Source organism: Lepisosteus platostomus, chromosome 9 (genome assembly GCF_059453375.1).
Source record: "Lepisosteus platostomus isolate fLepPlt1 chromosome 9, fLepPlt1.hap1, whole genome shotgun sequence".
NCBI lineage: Eukaryota > Metazoa > Chordata > Actinopteri > Semionotiformes > Lepisosteidae > Lepisosteus > Lepisosteus platostomus.
In genome coordinates, this window is record NC_142619.1 from 6,697,481 (window position 1) to 6,713,990 (window position 16,510).

At 33.8% G+C, this 16,510-nt stretch overlaps 3 protein-coding genes across 3 annotated transcripts; all 3 read right to left on the reverse strand.

Moving 5' to 3' along the window:
- Nucleotides 1-1,642: 1,642 nt before the first annotated feature.
- On the reverse strand, nucleotides 1,643-4,268 carry LOC148654474 (sulfotransferase 6B1-like). Its single transcript, XM_088646712.1, has 6 exons — nucleotides 4,056-4,268; nucleotides 3,727-3,935; nucleotides 3,453-3,579; nucleotides 3,084-3,178; nucleotides 2,544-2,730; nucleotides 1,643-2,130 (listed from the first exon to the last, which is right to left on the reverse strand). Exons 1-6 carry the CDS (start codon nucleotides 4,192-4,194, stop codon nucleotides 2,012-2,014), a joined length of 876 nt encoding a protein of 291 aa, XP_088502838.1. The 5' UTR covers nucleotides 4,195-4,268; the 3' UTR covers nucleotides 1,643-2,011.
- Nucleotides 4,269-6,444: 2,176 nt separating this feature from the next.
- On the reverse strand, nucleotides 6,445-9,070 carry LOC148654475 (sulfotransferase 6B1-like). The gene is made up of 6 exons (XM_088646713.1): nucleotides 8,855-9,070; nucleotides 8,526-8,734; nucleotides 8,252-8,378; nucleotides 7,883-7,977; nucleotides 7,343-7,529; nucleotides 6,445-6,928 (listed from the first exon to the last, which is right to left on the reverse strand). The coding sequence occupies exons 1-6, from the start codon at nucleotides 8,991-8,993 to the stop codon at nucleotides 6,810-6,812; spliced, it is 876 nt and encodes a 291-aa protein (XP_088502839.1). The 5' UTR covers nucleotides 8,994-9,070; the 3' UTR covers nucleotides 6,445-6,809.
- A 2,173-nt stretch (nucleotides 9,071-11,243) lies between these two features.
- LOC148654476 (sulfotransferase 6B1-like) lies at nucleotides 11,244-13,866 on the reverse strand. The gene is made up of 6 exons (XM_088646714.1): nucleotides 13,659-13,866; nucleotides 13,330-13,538; nucleotides 13,056-13,182; nucleotides 12,687-12,781; nucleotides 12,147-12,333; nucleotides 11,244-11,733 (listed from the first exon to the last, which is right to left on the reverse strand). The coding sequence occupies exons 1-6, from the start codon at nucleotides 13,795-13,797 to the stop codon at nucleotides 11,615-11,617; spliced, it is 876 nt and encodes a 291-aa protein (XP_088502840.1). The 5' UTR covers nucleotides 13,798-13,866; the 3' UTR covers nucleotides 11,244-11,614.
- Between the last annotated feature and the right edge of the window lie 2,644 nt (nucleotides 13,867-16,510).

Sequence of the window (16,510 nt, forward strand, 5' to 3'; positions counted from 1 at the left end):
ATAAAGATTTTGGCTTTGTTTATTGAAATAATAATTCAAGTGGTATTATCTTTTAATTTTCTTTCTTAAGTTATACCCTATCATACAATATACAGTATGAACCATAAAAATATGTTTTACGGCTGTGTTATTAAATCAGTGATTGTATTTTGAAGGTTGTTGTATAATGATTTATTGACAGTTTTATAGTTGTTGACAGGAAAATTTAATAATGAAAACATTTCATCACTGGTACTGGGTATTAAAATCAAACACTGTAATGTATTGTTTAATGAATCATGATTTTGTTTTGAAAACCAGAAAAGATTATGAATGATATTGATTTTTTATTTTTAGTTTGAGCAGTTTTACAGACTGTTTACGTGTTATTATTTTATATGTTTTTATTCAATTATAATTAATTTAATTGTCATCATTTTTATTTGCTTAAAATTTTCAGAATTTGAGGTTACTTTTAAAATGATTACATTTCATTTCTTCAGCCAGATGACTTGTCACTAAAGTATGAAGTACACTACATTTTTATATTTGCATGCTCATTTCATTGATATTAGAATTGAAATACAGATCAATTTAATAAGGAAACTAATTGTAATCATTTAAATAGAAAATAAGGGAACTTAGATTAAATGTCGTCACACAAGGAAAAATTATCCAGACACAAAAGGAAGAAAACTGTAATTATTGTGTGCATGATTAGGCATTTCTTCAGACTTCTGTTATAAAACTATTTAGGATATTTTAATAGATAAGGAAATCTGAAACATTCAATTGTAATTTTCCCACCCAAATACTCAAGAACTCAGTAAAAGTTTGGGTTAAACTGTAATTTAAACAGGTCCAATGTCATGTGTTAAGATATGAACAACATTTGTTGATCAGTAGAAGAATAATTATCGAGTAAGAAAATCAGTGAAGCAGGAGCCCTTAGAAACATTTTGACATCATGTGCTTATTTTTCCCAAATGGAATCTGAAAACAAATGTTTTATTTCCGAATTTTATTTTGCAAATGTGCTATATTTTGGTTTTGTTTTCTGGTGAATTCATACATTTTTAATTTCCCATGTTAGTTTATACTTTATCACCGTATAAACAAAAAAAGTGCTTAAAAACTGGTTTATTAAAACGGGGATTTGCAGCACTGTGAAGAGTTTTTAATTATTATTTATTTATGAATGGTTTTTGGTTGTTCAACTGAAACTCATCAAAGAAGATATTTCATTACTGATTAAGACAATTTAATTCAAATGCTGTAATGTATTGTTTTGAAAAGAAAAAAGTTGTAGTTTATTTAATTGATTGATTTTTTTTCTTTTCAGCAGTTTTACTGGCTGGTTATGTACTAATTAACATTTAATAATATTCATGAATTTATAAGACATCCTGTATAACTATAATTATTTTCACCTGCAAAAAAGGTCAAATGGAGACTTCCTTTTTAAATAATTCCATTTCATTTTTTTCAGCCAGGTGAGTTATCTCCAAGGTATTAAATACACCCCAACTTTATAGCTGTTGGCTTGTTTCATCGATATTCGAATTGGATCAAAGTACTGACTCTGAAGTTTAAGAAGCACAGATTCCACCAGCAGACATAAAGCTCCTACACCTCAATCTGAGTGAAGAAGAAAAACATGGAGTCTTAGCCAAAATGATCATTTATTAATTGCAACTAACAAAATGTCCAGACATTTACAAAAACACAGAGAAAGGCACAGTTTTTAAATATATTAAAATATTAATAAATAATGTTATTTATAATTAACATAAATATCCTGTATACATTCATTTCAGTATCAGTATATTTCCTTTACAGAACTTTGAACAACAAATGTGAAAAGTCACTTTTATGGGAAAATAAATTACAGAGTATTTCTAGTGCTTTAAGAAATTCTATTCATATTGTACCAAAAGTAACTGTCAGTTTTATGAAGGGACAGAATATGCTGGTGATAATGAATACAAAAGGGATGAGATCGTATTTCACAGCATACTTCATCCCTTCCTTGCTAACACTCATATTCAGCTTGTCTTGCTAATTCACTGGAGTTGATCTTGTCCTTAAACAGTGCTTCAAACTGGGCGTTCTGCTTGGAGGTAAAATGATTCTTCCAGTCACCCACAGCACCTACACATTGAAAGAGAATGGCAAGTTAGAAAACACAATTTCATGACGTATGTGATGTGCATTTACACAATCTGATGTCTTTAAAGTAAGACTGGTCTCTTCTTTTTAGTGATTCTGGTAGTCTTGAGAAACATTCTTACTACATGAATGAAAAAACAACTTTTCTTATGACGTTTCATACGGGAAATACTCTTGAGAAATACTTTGCCCTGCAGATTCATTTACACCCTGTTGAAATAACAACAAACTAGCTTCATATACCAGCATGAATTGAGGATGGGTTAATGTGTCCCTTGTGTTTTCTGTAAATAGCTACAAGAGGCTGGAAATGCAGGTTGTACCCATTTGATATCCAACAATTCTGCCTTTCAATATTCTGTCTGAAATATTGGCATTTGAAATGAAGGCCTCACCTTTCCTGAAGATCAGCTTCTTATCAGATGTCAGTGCGCAAACTGTGTGCTTTGTGTCGACTTTCTCCTTCTGTGCCTTTTCTTTCATTTCGCTGAAGGAGGATTTCTTCACGATCTCATTGATTTGATCTTCGGAGACGCTGATGTTCAAAAATGAACTGATCTCCTTGACGTATTTTGGGAGGTCCTGTGAAACACAAAATGACAGTTTATTTAGTCATTTAGTTACAACTATCATGTGAACAATTCACAACTATCATTTACACCTGTTTACACCTTTTAGGAGTAAAAACAGAAGCCCCTGTTAGATGTGAGAAGAGGCCATTTGGCTTCATTATTAGTAGTTCAGGGATGCAAGAATCTAGTCCAGCTGTTTTAAAGAAGAAGTCAGTGTATCAGCTTTGACAACATGGCTTGGTAGCTTGTTCCATGCTCCCACTGCCCTTTGAGTAAAGAAGTGTCTCCTGTTCTCGGTTTCAAATACAATTCCATGGAATATTGTTGACATCACTGTTTACTTTATATGTTTTAGAAACTCACCTTCTTCATGGACTCGTAGTACAGAAAAAGTGTATTTTCATCATGTTGATTCTTCTCCCAGCTCTGGACATGATCAATCCAAGATCCATAGACCACTGCAATAGAAAGAAAGAAATGTTAGTCCTAATTGGAAATGTGATGTTGCCGTTTGTTAGACATGATTGTTTTACTCCAGTTTCCATATAGTTTGGTATCCAGACTGTGACTAAGAAGTGGGATTATTTCTAATCAAAGTTCTTGAATGAATACAATGGAAGAAACGTTTCCAGCATCATGAACCAGTAGTAGCATAATTCTAAGAAAGTGGAATGTATCTTATTGTTTACAAATCTGTACCGAACACGAAGCAAGGCTGAACAATATGCTTACCTTCTCCTTTCAAGAACATGTCCAAAAAGGTTGACCACTTCTCAATCTTGGGCAGAAGAGGGTTTTGTTGGTAGTAGTGAAACATTGAAACTGCAGTGTCTTTGGGATTCCTGATCACATAAATCATCTGCAAAGAAAACAAAGGTAAATTTAGACATACTTCATTATTTAATCACAACTTCTAGGAACGCCATGTATAGGAATAATAAACGCCCAGTCATTGTCAACTAATCATTAAGAATTGAGAAGTGTACTGGAGGTTGCCAGTGCCTACCTTGCATTTCTTTGTTTTGAACTGCACAGGGATCATGTCATGGCTGAGGTGTGTGGGGATGAGTCTCTTGCTGGGCAGGTTCCTCAGCTCGTCAAATTTGGAGAGATCTCCAAACTCCAGAGCTGAAGTCAGGGTCACCTGGCCTGTTGCGTTGTTGTCGCTGTTGCAGTGGTACAGGTTCTTCATGATCTCTGTCAGCCAATGGGTGCCTGGGAGAAGCCAAAAGATCACGTGTGAAATCAAGCTGTCAGGTTTCAAAAACCACATAAATGTGGGAGACAGAAAGAAAGTTTTCAGAAAACCCATGCTCTGGAGAGGAATGTTCTTACCTGATTTTGGATAGGACACTAAGACTACATCATCTTCTCTGGCCTCAAACGTGTCCAGGGCTTGGAGCAGCTCTGTGGAGACCGTGGTTGAGAAGGGAATGCCCTTGAAGCTGTGAATAAGCTCTGTTTGTTCCGGCATCGTTAGGTGATTGTATCCTCACAAGCAGTCTGAAGTCTGCAGATGTAGTGTAGTCGAGGTGGATAATTCAGAGACGGCTCTCTCTCAGATTATATAGCCTTGGCATAACGGAATTTACAGCAATGATGTGATGCAAAGGAAAGTTATCCAGACCTTTCAGACGCAGAAGGAAATTGAGTCATTTGCCGTATTGTGTATATGACTGAGCAGTTTATCTTACTTTTCAATTTAATACGCTATGGGATTTATGTACAGATGTAGGATTTCGATATGCATAATACATTAAATTACAAATTTCAAGTCTAAAAGTCTTCAAAAATGTTATACTTTGAAGGGATTGTGGGGAAGTCATTGAAAACACTGTATCACCTGTGTACTCTACATACAATTGTGACACCTATCTCATTTAAGACCATCTTTGAAATCTGCATATGTTTTTTGTCAATGTTTTAATTTTTGGTGTCTTTTATGTTGTTGTTTCAAAAGATTTTAGAAATGACTATGCCCCTAGAGTAGAGAAGTTCTGTATCTTACGTTCCTTTTGGCTGAAATTCAAACCCATGAGCACATGGTCCTAAAATACATACCCCATAAAAGATCATGAAAATATAAAGATTTTGGCTTTGTTTATTGAAATAATAATTCAAGTGGTATTATCTTTTAATTTTCTTTCTTAAGTTATACCCTATCATACAATATACAGTATGAACCATAAAAATATGTTTTACGGCTGTGTTATTAAATCAGTGATTGTATTTTGAAGGTTGTTGTATAATGATTTATTGACAGTTTTATAGTTGTTGACAGGAAAATTTAATAATGAAAACATTTCATCACTGGTACTGGGTATTAAAATCAAACACTGTAATGTATTGTTTAATGAATCATGATTTTGTTTTGAAAACCAGAAAAGATTATGAATGATATTGATTTTTTATTTTTAGTTTGAGCAGTTTTACAGACTGTTTACGTGTTATTATTTTATATGTTTTTATTCAATTATAATTAATTTAATTGTCATCATTTTTATTTGCTTAAAATTTTCAGAATTTGAGGTTACTTTTAAAATGATTACATTTCATTTCTTCAGCCAGATGACTTGTCACTAAAGTATGAAGTACACTACATTTTTATATTTGCATGCTCATTTCATTGATATTAGAATTGAAATACAGATCAATTTAATAAGGAAACTAATTGTAATCATTTAAATAGAAAATAAGGGAACTTAGATTAAATGTCGTCACACAAGGAAAAATTATCCAGACACAAAAGGAAGAAAACTGTAATTATTGTGTGCATGATTAGGCATTTCTTCAGACTTCTGTTATAAAACTATTTAGGATATTTTAATAGATAAGGAAATCTGAAACATTCAATTGTAATTTTCCCACCCAAATACTCAAGAACTCAGTAAAAGTTTGGGTTAAACTGTAATTTAAACAGGTCCAATGTCATGTGTTAAGATATGAACAACATTTGTTGATCAGTAGAAGAATAATTATCGAGTAAGAAAATCAGTGAAGCAGGAGCCCTTAGAAACATTTTGACATCATGTGCTTATTTTTCCCAAATGGAATCTGAAAACAAATGTTTTATTTCCGAATTTTATTTTGCAAATGTGCTATATTTTGGTTTTGTTTTCTGGTGAATTCATACATTTTTAATTTCCCATGTTAGTTTATACTTTATCACCGTATAAACAAAAAAAGTGCTTAAAAACTGGTTTATTAAAACGGGGATTTGCAGCACTCTGAAGAGTTTTTAATTATTATTTATTTATGAATGGTTTTTGGTTGTTCAACTGAAACTCATCAAAGAAGATATTTCATTACTGATTAAGACAATTTAATTCAAATGCTGTAATGTATTGTTTTGAAAAGAAAAAAGTTGTAGTTTATTTAATTGATTGATTTTTTTTCTTTTCAGCAGTTTTACTGGCTGGTTATGTACTAATTAACATTTAATAATATTCATGAATTTATAAGACATCCTGTATAACTATAATTATTTTCACCTGCAAAAAAGGTCAAATGGAGACTTCCTTTTTAAATAATTCCATTTCATTTTTTTCAGCCAGGTGAGTTATCTCCAAGGTATTAAATACACCCCAACTTTATAGCTGTTGGCTTGTTTCATCGATATTCGAATTGGATCAAAGTACTGACTCTGAAGTTTAAGAAGCACAGATTCCACCAGCAGACATAAAGCTCCTACACCTCAATCTGAGTGAAGAAGAAAAACATGGAGTCTTAGCCAAAATGATCATTTATTAATTGCAACTAACAAAATGTCCAGACATTTACAAAAACACAGAGAAATGCACAGTTTTTAAATATATTAAAATATTAAATAAATAATGTTATTTATAACTAACATAAATATCCTGTACACATTCATTTCAGTATCAGTATATTTCCTTTACAGAACTTTGAACAACAAATGTGAAAAGTCACTTTTATGGGAAAATAAATTACAGAGTATTTCTAGTGCTTTAAGAAATTCTATTCATACCAAAAGTAACTGTCAGTTTTATGAAGGGACAGAATATGCTGGTGATAATGAATACAAAAGGGATGAGATCGTATTTCACAGCATACTTCATCCCTTCCTTGCTAGCACTCATATTCAGCTTGTCTTGCTAATTCACTGGAGTTGATCTTGTCCTTAAACAGTGCTTCAAACTGGAAGTTCTGCTTGGAGGTAAAATGATTCTTCCAGTCACCCACAGCACCTACACATTGAAAGAGAATGGCAAGTTAGAAAACACAATTTCATGACGTATGTGATGTGCATTTACACAATCTGATGTCTTTAAAGTAAGACTGGTCTCTTCTTTTTAGTGATTCTGGTAGTCTTGAGAAACATTCTTACTACATGAATGAAAAAAGAACTTTTCTTATGACGTTTCATACTGGAAATACTCTTGAGAAATACTTTGCCCTGCAGATTCATTTACACCCTGTTGAAATAACAACAAACTAGCATTGTATAACAGATTGAATTATGGATGGGTTAATGTGTCCCTTGTGTTTTCTGTAAATAGCTACAAGAGGCTGGAAATGCAGGTTGTACCCATTTGATATCCAACAAATTCTGCCTTTCAATATTCTGTCTGAAATATTGGCATTTGAAATGAAGGCCTCACCTTTCCTGAAGATCAGCTTCTTATCAGATGTCAGTGCGCAAACTGTGTGCTTTGTGTCGACTTTCTCCTTCTGTGCCTTTTCTTTCATTTCGCTGAAGGAGGATTTCTTCACGATCTCATTGATTTGATCTTCGGAGACGCTGATGTTAAAAAATGAACTGATCTCCTTGACGTATTTTGGGAGGTCCTGTGAAACACAAAATGACAGTTTATTTAGTCATTTAGTTACAACTATCATGTGAACAATTCACAACTATCATTTACACCTGTTTACACCTTTTAGGAGTAAAAACAGAAGCCCCTGTTAGATGTGAGAAGAGGCCATTTGGCTTCATTATTAGTAGTTCAGGGATGCAAGAATCTAGTCCAGCTGTTTTAAAGAAGAAGTCAGTGTATCAGCTTTGACAACATGGCTTGGTAGCTTGTTCCATGCTCCCACTGCCCTTTGAGTAAAGAAGTGTCTCCTGTTCTCGGTTTCAAATACAATTCCATGGAATAATGTTGACATCACTGTTTACTTTATATGTTTTAGAAACTCACCTTCTTCATGGACTCGTAGTACAGAAAAAGTGTATTTTCATCATGTTGATTCTTCTCCCAGCTCTGGACATGATCAATCCAAGATCCATAGACCACTGCAATAGAAAGAAAGAAATGTTAGTCCTAATTGGAAATGTGATGTTGCCGTTTGTTAGACATGATTGTTTTACTCCAGTTTCCATATAGTTTGGTATCCAGACTGTGACTAAGAAGTGGGATTATTTCTAATCAAAGTTCTTGAATGAATACAATGGAAGAAACGTTTCCAGCATCATGAACCAGTAGTAGCATAATTCTAAGAAAGTGGAATGTATCTTATTGTTTACAAATCTGTACCGAACACGAAGCAAGGCTGAACAATATGCTTACCTTCTCCTTTCAAGAACATGTCCAAAAAGGTTGACCACTTCTCAATCTTGGGCAGAAGAGGGTTTTGTTGGTAGTAGTGAAACATTGAAACTGCAGTGTCTTTGGGATTCCTGATCACATAAATCATCTGCAAAGAAAACAAAGGTAAATTTAGACATACTTCATTATTTAATCACAACTTCTAGGAACGCCATGTATAGGAATAATAAACGCCCAGTCATTGTCAACTAATCATTAAGAATTGAGAAGTGTACTGGAGGTTGCCAGTGCCTACCTTGCATTTCTTTGTTTTGAACTGCACAGGGATCATGTCATGGCTGAGGTGTGTGGGGATGAGTCTCTTGCTGGGCAGGTTCCTCAGCTCGTCAAATTTGGAGAGATCTCCAAACTCCAGAGCTGAAGTCAGGGTCACCTGGCCTGTTGCGTTGTTGTCGCTGTTGCAGTGGTACAGGTTCTTCATGATCTCTGTCAGCCAATGGGTGCCTGGGAGAAGCCAAAAGATCACGTGTGAAATCAAGCTGTCAGGTTTCAAAAACCACATAAATGTGGGAGACAGAAAGAAAGTTTTCAGAAAACCCATGCTCTGGAGAGGAATGTTCTTACCTGATTTTGGATAGGACACTAAGACTACATCATCTTCTCTGGCCTCAAACGTGTCCAGGGCTTGGAGCAGCTCTGTGGAGACCGTGGTTGAGAAGGGAATGCCCTTGAAGCTGTGAATAAGCTCTGTTTGTTCCGGCATCGTTAGGTGATTGTATCCTCACAAGCAGTCTGAAGTCTGCAGATGTAGTGTAGTCGAGGTGGATAATTCAGAGACGGCTCTCTCTCAGATTATATAGCCTTGGCATAACGGAACTTACAGCAATGATGTGATGCAACGGAAAGTTATCCAGACCTTTCAGACGCAGAAGGAAATTGAGTCATTTGCCGTATTGTGTATATGACTGAGCAGTTTATCTTACTTTTCAATTTAATACGCTATGGGATTTATGTACAGATGTAGGATTTCGATATGCATAATACATTAAATTACAAATTTCAAGTCTAAAAGTCTTCAAAAATGTTATACTTTGAAGGGATTGTGGGGAAGTCATTGAAAACACTGTATCACCTGTGTACTCTACATACAATTGTGACACCTATCTCATTTAAGACCATCTTTGAAATCTGCATATGTTTTTTGTCAATGTTTTAATTTTTGGTGTCTTTTATGTTGTTATTTCAAAAGATTTTAGAAATGACTATGCCCCTAGAGTAGAGACGTTCTGTATCTTACGTTCCTTTTGGCTGAAATTCAAACCCATGAGCACATGGTCCTAAAATACATACCCCATAAAAGATCATGAAAATATAAAGATTTTGGCTTTGTTTATTGAAATAATAATTCAAGTGGTATTATCTTTTAATGTTCTTTCTTAAGTTAAACACTATCATACAATATACAGTATGAACCATAAAAATATGTTTTACGGCTGTGTTATTAAATCAGTGATTGTATTTTGAAGGTTGTTGTATAATGATTTATTGACAGTTTTATAGTTGTTGACAGGAAAATTTAATAATGAAAACATTTCATCACTGGTACTGGGTATTAAAATCAAACACTGTAATGTATTGTTTAATGAATCATGATTTTGTTTTGAAAACCAGAAAAGATTATGAATGATATTGATTTTTTATTTTTAGTTTGAGCAGTTTTACAGACTGTTTACGTGTTATTATTTTATATGTTTTTATTCAATTATAATTAATTTAATTGTCATCATTTTTATTTGCTTAAAATTTTCAGAATTTGAGGTTACTTTTAAAATGATTACATTTCATTTCTTCAGCCAGATGACTTGTCACTAAAGTATGAAGTACACTACATTTTTATATTTGCATGCTCATTTCATTGATATTAGAATTGAAATACAGATCAATTTAATAAGGAAACTAATTGTAATCATTTAAATAGAAAATAAGGGAACTTAGATTAAATGTCGTCACACAAGGAAAAATTATCCAGACACAAAAGGAAGAAAACTGTAATTATTGTGTGCATGATTAGGCATTTCTTCAGACTTCTGTTATAAAACTATTTAGGATATTTTAATAGATAAGGAAATCTGAAACATTCAATTGTAATTTTCCCACCCAAATACTCAAGAACTCAGTAAAAGTTTGGGTTAAACTGTAATTTAAACAGGTCCAATGTCATGTGTTAAGATATGAACAACATTTGTTGATCAGTAGAAGAATAATTATCAAGTAAGAAAATCAGTGAAGCAGGAGCCCTTAGAAACATTTTGACATCATGTGCTTATTTTTCCCAAATGGAATCTGAAAACAAATGTTTTATTTCCGAATTTTATTTTGCAAATGTGCTATATTTTGGTTTTGTTTTCTGGTGAATTCATACATTTTTAATTTCCCATGTTAGTTTATACTTTATCACCGTATAAACAAAAAAAGTGCTTAAAAACTGGTTTATTAAAACGGGGATTTGCAGCACTGTGAAGAGTTTTTAATTATTATTTATTTATGAATGGTTTTTGGTTGTTCAACTGAAACTCATCAAAGAAGATATTTCATTACTGATTAAGACAATTTAATTCAAATGCTGTAATGTATTGTTTTGAAAAGAAAAAAGTTGTAGTTTATTTAATTGATTGATTTTTTTTCTTTTCAGCAGTTTTACTGGCTGGTTACGTACTAAGTAAAATTTAATAATATTCATGAATTTATAAGACATACTGTATAACTATAATTATTTTCACCTGCAAAAAAGGTCAAATGGAGACTTCCTTTTTAAATAATTCCATTTCATTTTTTTCAGCCAGGTGAGTTATCTCCAAGGTATTAAATACACCCCAACTTTATAGCTGTTGGCTTGTTTCATCGATATTCGAATTGGATCAAAGTACTGACTCTGAAGTTTAAGAAGCACAGATTCCACCAGCAGACATAAAGCTCCTACACCTCAATCTGAGTGAAGAAGAAAAACATGGAGTCTTAGCCAAAATGATCATTTATTAATTGCAACTAACAAAATGTCACGTACATTTACAAAAACACAGAGAAATGCACAGTTTTTAAATATATTAAAATATTAAATAAATAATGTTATTTATAATTAACATAAATATCCTGTACACATTCATTTCAGTATCAGTATATTTCCTTTACAGAACTTTGAACAACAAATGTGAAAAGTCACTTTTATGGGAAAATAAATTACAAAGTATTTCTAGTGCTTTGAGAAATTCTATTCATATTGTACCCAAAGTAACTGTCAGTTTTATGAAGGGACAGAATATGCTGGTGATAATAAATACAAAAGGGATGAGATCGTATTTCACAGCATACTTCATCCCTTCCTTGCTAACACTCATATTCAGCTTGTCTTGCTAATTCACTGGAGTTGATCTTGTCCTTAAAGAGTGCTGCAAACTGGGCGTTCTGCTTGGAGGTAAAATGATTCTTACAGTCACCCACAGCACCTACACATTGAAAGAGAATGGCAAGTTAGAAAACACAATTTCATGACGTATGTGATGTGCATTTACACAATCTGATGTCTTTAAAGTAAGACTGGTCTCTTCTTTTTAGTGGTTCTGGTAGTCTTGAGAAACATTCTTACTACATGAATGAAAAAACAACTTTTCTTATGACGTTTCATACAGGAAATACTCTTGAGAAATACTTTGCCCTGCAGATTCATTTACACCCTGTTGAAATAACAACAAATTAGCATTATATAACAGATTGAATTATGGATGGGTTAATGTGTCCCTTGTGTTTTCTGTAAATAGCTACAAGAGGCTGGAAATGCACGTTGTACCCATTTGATATCCAACAATTCTGCCTTTCAATATTCTGTCTGAAATATTGGCATTTGAAATGAAAGCCTCACCTTTCCTGAAGATCAGCTTCTTATCAGATGTCAGTGCGCAAACTGTGTGCTTTGTGTCGACTTTCTCCTTCTGTGCCTTTTCTTTCATTACGCTGAAGGAGGATTTCTTCACGATCTCATTGATTTGATCTTCGGAGACGCTGATGTTCAAAAATGAACTGATCTCCTTGACGTATTTTGGGAGGTCCTGTGAAACACAAAATGACAGTTTATTTAGTCATTTAGTTACAACTATCATGTGAACAATTAACAATTATCATTTACACTTGTTTACACCTTTAAGGAGTAAAAACAAAAGCCCCTATTAGAAGTCAGAAGAGGCCATTTGACTTCCTTATTAGTAGTTCAGGGATGCAAGAATCTAGTCCGGCTGTTTTAAAGAAGAAGTCAGTGTATCAGCTTTGACAACATTGCTTGGTAGCTTGTTCCATGCTCCCACTGCCCTTTGAGTAAAGAAGTGTCTCCTGTTCTCGGTTTCAAATTCAATTCCATGGTATAATGTTGACATCACTGTTTACTTTATATGTTTTAGAAACTCACCTTCTTCATGGACTCGTAGTACAGAAAAAGTGTATTTTCATCATTTTGATTCTTCTCCCAGCTCTGGACATGATCAATCCAAGATCCATAGACCACTGCAATAGAAAGAAAGAAATGTTAGTCCTAATTGGAAATGTGATGTTGCTGTTTGTTAGACATGATTGTTTTACTCCAGTTTCCATGTAGTTTGGTATCCAGACTGTGACTAAGAAGTGGGATTATTTCTAATCAAAGTTCTTGAATGAATACAATGGAAGAAACGTTTCCAGCATCATGAACCAGTAGTAGCATTATTCGAAGAAAGTGGAATGTATCTTATTGTTTACAAATCTGTACCGAACACGAAGCAAGGCTGAACAATATGCTTACCTTCTCCTTTCAAGAACATGTCCAAAAAGGTTGACCACTTCTCAATCTTGGGCAGAAGAGGGTTTTGTTGGTAGTAGTGAAACATTGAAACTGCAGTGTCTTTGGGATTCCTGATCACATAAATCATCTGTAAAGAAAACAAAGGTAAATTTAGACATACTTCATTATTTAATCACAACTTTTAGGAACGTCATGTATAGGACTAATAAACGCCCAGTCATTGTCAACTACTCTTTAAGAGTTGAGAAGTGCACTGGAGGTTGCCAGTGCCTACCTTGCATTTCTTTGTTTTGAACTGCACAGGGATCATGTCATGGCTGAGGTGTGTGGGGATGAGTCTCTTGCTGGGCAGGTTCCTCAGCTCGTCAAATTTGGAGAGATCTCCAAACTCCAGAGCTGAGGTCAGGGTCACCTGGCCTGTTGCGTTGTTGTCGCTGTGGCAGTGGTACAGGTTCTTTATGATCTCTGTCAGCCAATGGGTGCCTGGGAGAAGCCAAAAGATCACGTGTGAAATCAAGCTGTCAGGTTTCAAAAACCACATAAATGTGGGAGACAGAATGAAAGTTTTCAGAAAACCCATGCTCTGGAGAGGAATGTTCTTACCTGATTTTGGATAGGACACTAAGACTACATCATCTTCTCTGGCCTCAAACGTGTCCAGGGCTTGGAGCAGCTCTGTGGAGACCGTGGTTGAGAAGGGAATGCCCTTGAAGCTGTGAATAAGCTCTGTTTGTTCCGGCATCGTTAGGTGATTGTATCCTCACAAGCTGTCTGAAGTCTGCAGATGTAGTGTAGTCGAGGTGGATAATTCAGAGACGGCTCTCTCTCAGTTTATATAGTATTAAAATAAAGGAACTTGCAGTAAATGTTGTCATGCTTGGAAAAATTAATCTGATGGAAACGGAAAGAAATGGTGTAATTTTTATGTACATGACGAAGTATTTTGTGAAGAGGCATACTGTTTAGGATATTTTAATAGATACATTATTTTGTAACATTAAATTAAAATTTTCCCCAACTGAAATCTCCAGTAACATTATACTAACATGTCAACATTATTACATGGAATTGTATTTGAAACCGAGAACAGGAGACACTTCTTTACTCAAAGGGCAGTGGGAGCATGGAACAAGCTACCAAGCCATGTTGTCAAAGCTGATACACTGGCTTCTTCTTTAAAACAGCTGGACTAGATTCTTGCATCCCTGAACTACCAACTAATAAGGAAGCCAAATGGCCTCTTCTCACTTCTAATAGGGGCTTTTGTTTTTACTCTTAAAAGGTGTAAACAAGTGTAAATGATAATTGTGAATTGTTTACATGATTGTCATAACTAAATCACTAAATAAAGTGTCTGTCATGTGTTTCACAGGACCTCCCAAAATACGTCAAAGAGATCAGTTCATTTTTGAACATCAGCGTCTCCGAAGATCAAATCAATGAGATCGTGAAGAAATCCTCCTTCAGCGAAATGAAAGAAAAGGCACAGAAGGAGAAAGTCGACACAAAGCACACAGTTTGCGCACTGACATCTGATAAGAAGCTGATCTTCAGGAAAGGTGAGGCTTTCATTTCAAATGCCAATATTTCAGACAGAACATTAAAGGGCAGAATTGTTGGAATAGGTTCAACCTCCTTTTCCAGCCTCCTGTAGCTATTTTCAGAAAACACAAGGGACACATTAACCCATCCATAATTCAGTCTGTTATATGATGCTAATTTGTTCCTATTTCAACAGGGTGTAAATGAATCTGCAGGGCAAAGTATTTCTCAAGAGTATTTCCCGTATTAAACATCAAAAGAAAATATTTTTTTTTTATTCATTTAGTAAGAATGTTTCTCAAGACAACCAGAACCAATGAGTAGAAGAGACCAGTCTTACTTTCAAGACATCGGATTGTGTAAATGCAAATCACATACGTCATGAAATTGTGTTTTCTAACTTGGCATTCTCTTTCAATGTGTAGGTGCTGTGGGTGACTGGAAGAATCATTTTACCTCCAAGCAGAACGCCCAGTTTGAAGCACTGTTTAAGGACAAGATCAACTCCAGTGAATTAGCAAGACAAGTTGAATATGAGTGTTAGCAAAAAAGGGATGAAGTATGCTGTGAGATATGATCTCATCCCTTTTGTTTTTATTCTCACCAGCATATTCTGTCCCTTCATAATTCTGACAGTTACTTTTGTATGAACAGAATATCTTAAAGCACTAGAAATACTTTGTAATTTATTTTCCCATAAAAGTGACTTTCAACTTCTGAACTACAAATGGTTGAATTACCACATTTATTGTTCAAAGTTCTGTAAAGGAAATTTACTGGTATTGAAATCAATTAATATATTTATGTTAATTGTAAATAACATTATTTATAAATTTTTGTCATATTTAAAAATCTCTGCATGATTTTACATGACATTTTGTCAGTTGCATTTAATAAATTATCATTTTGGATGAGACTCCATGTTTTTTCTTCTTCACTCAGATTGAGGTGTAGTAGCTTTTGTGTCCACTGGTGGAACCTGTGCTTCTTAAACTTCAGAGTCAGTATCTCGGTCTAATTCTAATATTGATTACAAGAGCCAGCAAGTAAAAAGTTGTAGTGTACTTAATACTGTGGAGATATCCTGCCTGGCTGAAGTAATGAGTTGTAATTATTTAAAAATGAACTTCCCGTTTTCATTTTTTGCATCTGAAAATGATTAGTTTTATGTATTATACATTTATTAATATTGTTAAATTTTACTTATAGAGTACGTAATCAGCCTGTAAACAAGACTTTTCAACAACTACAACTTTTTTGTGTCCAAAACAAAATCAGAAGTACAGTAATTAAACAGTACATTACAGCATTTCTTTTCTTTCATAAATTTCATTTGAACAATCAAAAAGCTGTGCATAAATACAATTAAAAACTCTTCAGAATGCTGCAAATCCCTGTTTTAATAAACCAGTCTTTAAGCACTTTTATTGTTCATACAATGATAAAGTATAAACTTACAAGGGACATTAAAAATGTATTAATTCACCAGAAAACAAAAACAATATATAGCAAATTTCCAAAATGTATTTCTGAATTAAAGGATTCATTTGCAGATTCCTTTTGGGAAAAATAAGCACAAGACGTAAAAATGTTTCTATGGGCTTCTGCTTTACTGATTCCCTTACTCCAATTATCTTCTACTGAGCCCGAAACACTTTTCATATCTTAAAACATGACATTGTACCTGTTTAAGTTACATTATAACCCCAACTTTTTTGGAGTTCTCTGAAAGGTGATTCCTATTCTTTCTTTGCAGATTGTATGGAGAAATGTTTTTCACTTTATTAATCTTTAATATTACTCATTAAAAAAGAATACCCGTGTTTTGTTTCATTTATTTGAATTGTTCTTTATTTTATCATGTTTGTGTCTAGATTAAATGATTTTGAACCCAGTGCTCATAGTTATGAAAT

Coding starts and splice junctions, on each gene's coding strand:
- LOC148654475 (XM_088646713.1), bottom strand. CDS start 8,993: ATGCCGGAACAAACAGAGCTTATTCACAGCTTCAAGGGCATTCCCTTC. Junction 7,978..8,251: donor CATGTTCTTGAAAGGAGAAG/GTAAGCATATTG, acceptor TTTCTATTGCAG/TGGTCTATGGATCTTGGATT. Junction 6,929..7,342: donor GAAGCTGATCTTCAGGAAAG/GTGAGGCCTTCA, acceptor TTCAATGTGTAG/GTGCTGTGGGTGACTGGAAG.
- LOC148654474 (XM_088646712.1), bottom strand. CDS start 4,194: ATGCCGGAACAAACAGAGCTTATTCACAGCTTCAAGGGCATTCCCTTC. Junction 3,179..3,452: donor CATGTTCTTGAAAGGAGAAG/GTAAGCATATTG, acceptor TTTCTATTGCAG/TGGTCTATGGATCTTGGATT. Junction 2,131..2,543: donor GAAGCTGATCTTCAGGAAAG/GTGAGGCCTTCA, acceptor TTCAATGTGTAG/GTGCTGTGGGTGACTGGAAG.
- LOC148654476 (XM_088646714.1), bottom strand. CDS start 13,797: ATGCCGGAACAAACAGAGCTTATTCACAGCTTCAAGGGCATTCCCTTC. Junction 12,334..12,686: donor ACTACGAGTCCATGAAGAAG/GTGAGTTTCTAA, acceptor TGTGTTTCACAG/GACCTCCCAAAATACGTCAA. Junction 11,734..12,146: donor GAAGCTGATCTTCAGGAAAG/GTGAGGCTTTCA, acceptor TTCAATGTGTAG/GTGCTGTGGGTGACTGTAAG.